General features: G+C 34.3%; 1 protein-coding gene across 2 annotated transcripts; it reads left to right on the top strand.

Moving 5' to 3' along the window:
• The first annotated feature begins 406 nt into the window (after positions 1-406).
• Positions 407-9,415, top strand: LOC108202950 (uncharacterized). Of its 2 annotated transcripts, XM_064084438.1 has the most exons (9): positions 582-723; positions 3,634-3,712; positions 3,920-4,033; positions 4,141-4,209; positions 4,324-4,343; positions 4,428-4,480; positions 4,569-4,599; positions 4,692-4,773; positions 9,010-9,415. In XM_064084438.1, the coding sequence occupies exons 3-9, from the start codon at positions 3,922-3,924 to the stop codon at positions 9,195-9,197; spliced, it is 555 nt and encodes a 184-aa protein (XP_063940508.1). In that variant the 5' UTR covers positions 582-723; positions 3,634-3,712; positions 3,920-3,921; the 3' UTR covers positions 9,198-9,415. The 2 variants fall into 2 exon arrangements, with proteins under 2 accessions (XP_017227078.1, XP_063940508.1); XM_017371589.2 differs by lacking the exon at positions 3,634-3,712 and having other exon boundaries at positions 407-723.
• The last annotated feature ends 753 nt before the right edge of the window (positions 9,416-10,168 follow it).

Below are 10,168 nucleotides of genomic sequence, written 5' to 3'. Positions count from 1 at the left end.
ACGAAAAAATACACGAAACTGGTAACGAATTAGTACACGAAATATTAATATTTTACAAATATTGTCCAAATTCAGGCTTAAACATAAGCAAAGTTACATAAAATAAAGGATAATTGGGAAACTTTGAATTTGTCCGCGACCAACTCTTAATCTGAAGGGTAAATATATATATATATATATATATATTTATTTATTTATTTCGTGTATCTCGTGTCTTGTCGTGTACCCGAAGGGTAAACACAAAACCGACACGACTTCTCAGTCGTGTATTTCGTGTGGTGTACTTTTTCGTGTCGTGTACTCAAAATGCAAACACAAACACTAAATTTTCGTGTCGTTTTCGTGTCGTGTATTCGTGTCGTATGAAAATTTCTACTTAAATCTATCAGAAAAGCTTCGGGAAAAGTCTGCAAAAGAAAAAGAAAGAACCATCTTCCCGCTGCTCTTTATCATTATCGAGTCCTGGTCCACCACATTCACACACACAAAACATCTCTCTCTCTCTCTCTCAACCACCGCAGGAAAGAAAGATGCAGAGAGACGAGTCAGCTCTGAACACATACAACTACGGGGACGCGTATTACTGGGATGCGCGTTACATCCAAGAAGCCTCCGCTGGTGGAGCTTTCGACTGGTACCAGCGTTACTCTGCTCTCCGTCCTTTTGTTCGTAAATTCATCCCCACTTCTTCTCGTATACTCATGGTTGGCTGTGGCAATGCTGGTAAGTTCACTATTTATCATTTTCACCTTTTTTTTTCTCTGTATATATGTCAAATTTTAGAAATATAGCTGCTTGTTAAATTTTAGGGTTTAGTTTATATAGATGCGATCATGTTCAGCTTTCTGTGGCTCGAGAGTTTGGAATTCTGCGGTGATTTGATTTGCTTAGGGTGGTGATTGGATTATTAAGTGATACTAGGTGTTTGTCTTTGATTCGATTAGCTTTTGACTAAATTGAAGCGGTGTTAATTTAATTGACTGATTGGTGTTTTTCGTTTGATTACTAGACTGAGTTTGTGTTTATTTGGTTGAGTTTTTAAACACCTTGATGTTGTGAACACTAAAGCTCTGCAGCTCGGTTAGGTTGGAATGAATGTTTACAGTGGGAGAAGTTTTTTTGTTTTTGAGAAAAAAGGTTTTTACTTTCTCGATTCAATGGAGGTCAAACCTACTGATTTGAGAATCAATTCTCCTATTCTCTTTTGTACTCATTTTACTCAAATTCTTTGTCAAAGAAACTTTGCTCTTTCATTGTTCTCCACTTTACATTCTTACTTTATACCCATTACCTCTTTAGTTTTTTCTCCCCACAAATTTTAGTTGATTTCTTTCAGTCTAACGGAGCTACTGAGATCAAATGAAAGCACCTACATATAACAAAAGGATATCTTCTGTAATTACAGATATTAGAAAGAAAGTGTATAAAATTCATTATTATATAGTACAAAGAAGCTGTGCTATATTCTAATTTAATACATGAGAGGATGAATTCAATTTACTTTGATACAAACATCTACTATTATTATCACAATTTAAAAGAGAAACATTTAAAACGGAAGTACAGATGAACCGGAGCCTTGTACTAATCTATAACTCAATTAAATAAATTAAAGAGCTAGAATACTGAGGAAAGAGTATGGAACTGAGTGGTGTAAAAAAATGCTTGGGGTGAAACTGTGAAGGCCATAAAGAAGATTGGAAGTTGTTATAAATGGGTTAAATTGTGCAAGGACAGGGTTTTTTATGTTTTATTGCGGTTAGTTGTCTAATACTTAAGTGATTTTGAATATGGGTTCAAGATAAGCTAATATTATATTAAGTCAGCTCTTTCACTCTGATATCTTTTACCTAGATGTAGCACCTCCAGGGCCCCTCCCGGTCTTGATAATTGTTTCAATTGTTCTATTGGTAGATCTATAGAAGCTATGTAAGCACACAGACATTGAGTGGGTCTCTCTTGCTAAAATGCACCTCGCATTCCCACCTCTCCCTGTCTCTTTGTTTGCTCCACCCCAGGAGATGATGTAGAAATTAAATGTATCAACCCTCAACTAAAGTAGCATAATGAAAACCGTGATGTTGGTCCAACTTAAAGAAAACTAGGAACTGAATCTCTTACGAAGGCCTCAACATCTTTTCTCATAAGAAGTGATATCATAGATGTTCTGTATACTTTCAGTACTCATTCGAGTTGCACCTGTTCCACGCACCATAGACGTTGCCATTTGGTATACCCCTATATCAAGAAGAAACATTAAATATATCTTTTTATAGTAAATAAATATGTTGGTACCCATTTGAAACTGTAATGGCAAAAAAATCTGTAGCTATTGTTAGATTTGTAGTACAACTATATAAGATACTAGTAGGCAGTAGCTCATACTTGCATCATGTTTTACAAATAACTCCAAATTTTCTAATCACGTAGTTTATACAATTGAATTTGCAGATTTCATGATTTCAATAACATTAATGGTGGGGTCGGTATGGCCTATGTGGAATGTAATAAGTTTTAATTGCAAAGTAGCTAACTTTAATAAACTAGTTATGTGCAACTCAAGGATTATGAAAAATTTACCTTGTTGCTAATTTATGTATGGATGGGGCATTGGCTTGTCCTTTATTCACATTTTTTGTTGGTAAAACCTGAACAAAGACGGCAACAATAGTTTTTAAGATATGCCTGAATGATATTTTGTTAATGTGAGGTTCTCGTAAAATTAGAGAACTGTTGCAATGCTTTGATATGTGAGCCCGAGTAAATTTCTTGCTCCTAGCAAATGTTTTTTTTAAAGTTTTATGGCTTTGTCCTCCAATAGATGACTGCAGGGAATGTTCCACAGCTCCACTAGAACCAGAAAAACATAATCTGTTACTTATGAAAAATTTCACATTTAAAAATCTTTATATCATTACTTACATTTGGTAGATTTCAAAAACTAACAATTTTAAAAGTTTTAATAAACAAGTGCCCATATCAAAAAGTTTCAAATAGAGATGGTAAGCATGTTTTTGTGACATCTAAAGAAGGTAAATTCAGACAGTTGCGCATATAGTGGTGATTGAGTGCACAGGTTCACGTTCAGTCCTTTTTGAATTTTTTAAAAAAAATTTATTATATCAATTAGAAAAAGGTAGAATTACTACTGTTAGGTTGGCTACTAGTATACTAAAAATCTTTATAATTCAGATTCGTGATGATTATTGTTTGTCCTAGGCAGACGTGCACTATGATTCACAAAACAAAACAATGTAATAGAAGCAGTAATCAGGAGAAAGATATTAGTATACTGGTAGCCTAGCATTAAGATTAGTGGTGGGCTAGTAGCCTACCAATTGGTAGTTGCACTTTCTTCTAATATAATGTAGTAATATAAACAATTTTGAATGTGAAAAAGAGGATTAGATATGGACCCTGGGCTATCAATTGCAGTTCACAACCCCATCACAGTTTGGCTGTACCATTATTGAATGTCACACAAAGGTGTTCACCATTTCTATTCGAAACTATATAATATGAGTACTTATGTATTAAATATTTATAAATATTATTCGTAGGAATTATATTACATTAGTATTAATTTAACTTCTTTTAAAATATTAAATTCCTTGAAAATAATTTGTTTACCAGTTCCATTGGATTATCCTCCCGAGTTATCTAAAGGAGGACAAAGTCACAAAGTTTGAGAAACATTCGCAATGAGGAGCAGGTAGTTTAATTGTGCACATATATCATTAAAGCAAGAAAACCCATTCTTTTTATTGTTCAAGGGCCTCACATACTCAAAATATTTTCTAGGTGGATCTATTAAATACTGTGTCCATTCAGATTTTTGGATTGTGTTGGATTTATGGTGATTTCATGAATTTGTTATAATATTGAGCTGCTAAGGTAATATGAGTTTGTATCTTTGTAGTTATGTCAGAGGACATGGTTAAGGATGGATATGAAGACATAATGAATGTGGACATTTCTTCAGTGGCCATTGATTTGATGAGAAGGAAATACGAGCATATCCCTCAGTTGAAATGTATCCTAGGATGACAATTATATTTAAGTCTTTTAAATTATTATCTTTTGTTTTTTTAATGATGAGTATATGCAAAATGATGAATTTTCCTTATAAAAACTTTGAAGACATGCAAATGGATGTTAAGGATATGAGCTTCTTCCCTGATGAATCATATGACAGTGTCATTGATAAAGGTAATTGTGCGCACACATGTTCGGTTACTACATGTTATGCGAAAAATTAGAAGTTGACCTTTTTCTGTGTGTTTGTGGCTGGCCTGTGTTTTCATGCTTGATACATGGATCCAGGGACTCTTGATTCGCTAATGGTAATTACTAATTTGGTCTTATCTCTGTATTTCTTGATTATTGTTAGCAGCATTCTGATTTTTATTTAATCTTTTAATTTGAAGTGTGGTACTGATGCTCCAATCAGCGCGGCACAAATGTTGGGGGAAGTGAGCAGGTTGTAGGTTTCATGAGCCGTTAAAGCTAATTGATATCCTGAACACAACCAGTTCTGTTTATATGCTCTTTTTGTTCTTTGCTTGCAGGCTTCTTAAACCTGGAGGAGTTTATATGCTGGTAAACGGAATCCTGCAAAGAATGCTTGCTTTCTCTGCTGCTTCCTAATATCTGAGCTCAAACCAGTACTTTTTTTCTTTCTGTATTTACAGATAACATATGGTGATCCTAAAGTAAGGGTTCCTCATTTGCGCCGACCAGTATACAACTGGAATATAGAATTGTACATCATACGTAAGTTGTGTTCCCCTTTTATTCGATTTAATAATGCAAACTATATTGTTTTCAAAATGCAAAATTTTAGTGTATTCACCAGAAACCTAATTTCAGATTTTGTTGGTCATATGGCCATCCTTTATTTTATAATATGCCTGTATGCAGAGTAGAAATATAGTGTCAAGCTACACGTGTATGTAGCAGTTGTGCGATATAATAATTTTGAGGAGAGTTAACACCAGTTGAAGGGGACAACATAAACACCTACAATAATATAGCTCAAGGAACATTTCCTATTATAATTCTTTAATATGCTTTTTAAATGTTCTCCACCTCCATATATCAAGAGGGTTTTATATCAAAGTGATCACCATTGTTATCAAGTCGACGACTAGTCGACAAGTCGTTTTATTGAAAAAGTCAAGCAACGACTTATTTAGTCTGGCGACTTATTTTCAACATATCAGTGTCTCCCTAATCTTTGTATCATTTTAACTTCACATTATTATTTCCTCCCTGTTACTACTTTTTGGCTTCAGGCTATGTAATCTTTGTATCATTTTCAACATATAAGTATATCCCTAATCTTTGTATTATTTCAACTTCACTTTATTATTTCTTTCCTATTACCACTTTTGGCTTCAATTTCTGTGTGAACTAACAATCTGCTACGTCGTATACATCTCACTGCTGTTTATTATCTTTTACTTTTGATTCACACTATAAACTGATGTGCGTTCAACTATATTTTGCATATCAAATCTAGTAAAAATATATATAAGAATGACTTGTCGACTTTTTACGACTAGTCGGGCGACTTGTCGACTAGTCGATTCCAAGGTATCCGGGCGCCGAGGCTCGACTTGGCGTCGTAATAACCTTGGTGATCACCATTATTGTCAAAATATCTCACCGAGCAACCAAATGTCCACGAGGACTCATTTAAAGAACTCAAATCACTATGTTAAAATTTTGGCAAAACATCGATAGAATAAGATTTTTTTTATAGTACATTAATCTTTTAGACATAGGCAGTTCAAGATTTTCGTTTTGATGTTCACTAAATCAAGTAGGAACAAATTAAGGTTAAAGAGTTACGAGAGAATAAAAAAACACATTATCATGTTCATGTATGTGTTTTGACACGTTTCCACATTTATAATTATGATTTCTTTTTATTATATATATAAGCCACGTGTTGGACACTTCATCTTGAGACTATAATTCCCTTATGTTTTTCTGATAATCTTTTTTTAAAATTAAGGTAGTGATATTTATAGTGATTGGAGTGTTTGAAATGAGTTCCCGTGGAGATCTGGTAGCTAAGGGAGATATTTTAACGAGATCAATGGCCACTTTGATATAAAATCCTATATCAAGATGTCACTAAAAAAACAAAGAAAATATTCCTAGATATGGCCCCGATACCTAATTTATTAAACTGTTAAAGTTGCTGGATCGTTAGAGGCCAAAAGGTGTCGGTGTGTGTACTGACAGCTGTTTTTCCAGTGTCCTGCTCTTCATTCTCACAATCTATTTGGTGGTATGTGGTATCCAGGCTGTAAGTCAAAGTTTGTGTAAAGGTTGATTCTATGAAGCGCGTCCAACAGATCCTGCATTAGGAAGCTAGGAAATTTATTCATGATGGTTATGGATTTAAGCTTTTTTAACTTAAAAGTAACATCCAAGTTTCAGTTTTTTTCTTTTCCATAAAGAGAGGGGAATCTCGAGATGAGCAACTAGACCCAGTGATCTCCCACAGCAGTATTTCCTTGCACCACCAATCAATTTCATTCTTCTGATTAAAAGAGTACCTGTAAGGTCTGGAGAGAAGTGATAAAACCCTTTTATTGATTATTCTATAATAGGCTGGAAGACCTGTTAGTGCTTTAAAACACCTTGAAATTACTAAGAATATGTGCAGTTGCTGTTCAAATTCTGGTCACCAACTTAAAGTAGCTTTAAATTGTAATCCCTTATTCCCAATTTTTTTTTTTTTTATAATCTAACTAGGAGCCTGTTTGTCTCCGGTTTTAAGCCGGGGCTTTAAACTATTTATAACTTTAAGTTGAAAAATGTCTGTTTGTGTAAGAAGCCAGAAATTGACTGAAAGTCAGGAATAAGCCAGAAACTGACTTAAAGTCAAAATTTAGTTTGAGGTACTTTTTTCAGTGATGTAATTTTTTTGAATTTTTTTTTTTTTTGGATAAAAGTCGCCCATAAGTGATAAGTTACTCATAAATCACTTTTATTTTTGTTATTACATTTTCAATAACCCATAACTCATAAGTCATTAATAAATCAAATTACCCAAACAGACATTTAAACTCCCAACTTATCACATTAAGTCACGTTAAGTTGTAAGTCATAATTTTAAGCTCAGCCAAACAGGCTCTAGACCACTTACTGAAGAAGCATCAAATCTTTGGTCAGGAACTAAAGTTTTGTAGCTGTATAGGATGGTTTGTGTTTCCCAGTTTATAGAATGCAGAAAGGAAGATATTTGCAGCAGAAATATAGGGTTAGGTAGACATGAAAGAGAAATAGAGAAGAGAGAGAACAGAGAATCAGAGAGAGAGAGAGTTCAGGCAGAGATCAGAAGGGAAGATAGCTTATTAAGATTAGTTACTTTCTGAGAAATAAACATGGGGGTGGAGGTGTTGGGGAAAGAGGGGGGGGGGGGGGGGGAGGTTAATTTTCTGATATTAAAATAGATAATCTGAAAATACACCCATTTTAACTACCTCCAGGGAGTAACCAACTCAAAAATTACTCAAATACCCTGTACTGCTGCATAGCCTATTACTAATTCTTTGGTATTGCTCTGCTCCAATCCTGACACGTTTTTTCATTTTTAAAGAACTTCTGGAAGACTTTTCTGCACATGTTATCCTTGTAAATGTTTTTTTCGCTAACATAACTTATTAATGTTTCACTATGTGGTTAATTTCATGGGAGCTGCACAGTGGACCCTGGTGTTGAAATTGTATCTTAAACCTGAAAATTAAATGACCTTGTGAACCGTGATGGTTATCCATAAAACTATATTTGGTGTCTTTGCAAGATCTAACCAGCCCAAGTGCCTGTACTAATGACTGTCTAGCAGATTTACTCTCCTCTTAGTGTTGATGTACTTGTGCACCGTATGAATTATCCTCCTTAGTCCGCTCATATAGTAATTTTTAAAATACATAATCTGATAAAACACCCATTTAACTACCTCCAGGGAGTAACCAACTCAAAAATTACTTACTACCCTGTACTGCTGCATAGCCTATTACTAGTACTACTTCTTTGGTATTGCTCTGCTCCAATCCTTGCACGTTTTTCATAAAACTTCTGGATGGCTTTTCTGCACATGTTATCCTTGTAAATGTTTTTTTCGCTAACATAATTTGTTAATGTTTCACTGTGTTGTTGATTTCATGGTAGCTGCGCAGTGGACCCTGGTGTTGAAATTGTATCTTAAACCTGGAAATTAAATGGCCTTGTGAATTGTGATGGTCATCCATAAAACTATATATGGTGTCTTCACAAGATCTAACCAGCCCAAGTGCCTGTACTAATGACTGTCTAACAGATTTACTCTCCTCTTAGTGTTGAAAAGGTTGTCCTAGTGATATATAAGGCATCACTAGGACTTTGTTGGATCAACATTTTTTTTTTTTAAATCAAATGTCCTAAATTATAACTTAGGACATCATATAAGACATCTGTTGGACTTGCTCTTAAGTAACTGAGTGAAGCTAAGGTCTGTATGAGTTGGAATAGGTCACGCTTTAATGCAAGATTGTCCTCAATAGTTTAATATGAGATATTATTAGGCATTTTTGTTCCAATTCGACCTATTGCTGAAGTAGCACTGCTGTTTCCCTGCAATGTTCTTGTAAAATGAAAAGTAACTACAATAAAAATAAAACAAGTGGGAAGAAAAAGCAGCAACGAAATACTTATTTCTGGTTCCTTTTTATTTCGTACTATCTGATTAGCAGAGGGATCAAGAAGAAACCACTATCTTATGGCCTCCATTATTTTAAGATGAGAGGACACACCCTATGTTCACAAATGCTCTCCTTCGGAAAAGATCAAACAGAAGGATGTTTGACTGGTTTTGTCCCAACTCAAATTCAGCACAAGCTCCTTTCCCCTCCTTGGGGTGGTCTAGTTCGTGGCATGTTATGTACTTGTTATCTTTTATGGTCCAGTTGTTGGATGTTATGTACTCATTAGCTTTTATTTAATTGCAATTTGCAGCTAGACCTGGATTTCAAAAGCTGGGTGATTGCCCATCATCTGCTAAATCTTTCCTAGAACCTGTGCCTACAAATGAAGATGGCACACTTCATGCAAGTTATGTATTGGAAGATCCAGATTCGCACTTTATATATATTTGTAAAAAGGCAGACGAAACATCTTGTATTAGCAATGTTCCCGACGGCTAATAATTTATGGTAAAGTTGCTTGATCAACTACTATTAGCTGGTTCACTTGTCTCCAGGTTCTTCAGTGTGCCCCAAGTTATACTTGCTTTCGTCGCAGCTTTTACTTGGTATGCTATGTTGTTGATTAAAAGAAAATACCAGGACTTGTGGAACTTTTAGTTAGCATCTTGGATTCATGTTTGTAACATTGTTGTATTAAGAAAGGCAGATTACATGTACATTTCTGGTCAGAAAGTCTCATCGTATGTGGTACATGAAGTTCTATACATTACTTTTAGCAAAAACCCTGTTTTAGGTTTTATTCGAGTAGATGAGCATTATTTGAAATTTAATTTGATTATGAATAGACATTGGCAGAACAAGGAAATTTAGTATCTTCTTATCTGGAATTTTATGGTTCGTTGTGCAATGAGTAGTACTAAATGTCCCAAATTTTTAAAAACGACTGTTAGAAAATTACATGGGGTTGTAGTTTGTGGGTATATTTTTTATGCGGCAGTGTTAGGTATCTTAGATTTGTTCTCAAGTGTTTTTTTTCCCTCAAATAATATGACATGCAATTGACAGATTTTAATTAGGCGATTTATGTGCATACACGGGTCATATTATTAGTGGTCACACTATTAATGTTGTGAATGAAACCAATCATGACAATTAAGATTTAAGAAAAGAATTTTTAATAATTTTCTATCAATTATTATCGGACAACAATGCTAGATGGTTGAAAATTTCCAAAAAATGACATGACACTGTTTGGTTTTAAATTCTAGGGGAATTGTCTTGTATATTGTTTTTTCAATCTTATTTTCAAAAATACTACCTTATCCAATCTTATTTTCAAATCTCTAAAATATTTTCAAAAATACTACCTTTTTGAAAATATTTTCCAAAAATACGGTGGTTGCATATGCAACCACAAATCATGATTTCAAGTTTCAGTTTTCAAATGTCATTTTCGACCTCATCATTGG

Source organism: Daucus carota, chromosome 9, assembly GCF_001625215.2.
Source record: "Daucus carota subsp. sativus chromosome 9, DH1 v3.0, whole genome shotgun sequence".
Lineage (NCBI taxonomy): Eukaryota > Viridiplantae > Streptophyta > Magnoliopsida > Apiales > Apiaceae > Daucus > Daucus carota.
Note: the sequence above shows the minus strand (reverse complement) of the source record. Positions and strands in the feature narration are given on the sequence as shown.

What these genes read in the sequence shown, in the direction of transcription:
- LOC108202950 (XM_017371589.2), top strand. Translation starts at nt 531, where the DNA reads ATGCAGAGAGACGAGTCAGCTCTGAACACATACAACTACGGGGACGCG. An exon ending in GCATATCCCTCAGTTGAAAT is followed by an intron (nt 4,034 to 4,140) that starts GTATCCTAGGAT and finishes AAAACTTTGAAG; the next exon opens with ACATGCAAATGGATGTTAAG. An exon ending in GGACTCTTGATTCGCTAATG is followed by an intron (nt 4,344 to 4,427) that starts GTAATTACTAAT and finishes TTTAATTTGAAG; the next exon opens with TGTGGTACTGATGCTCCAAT.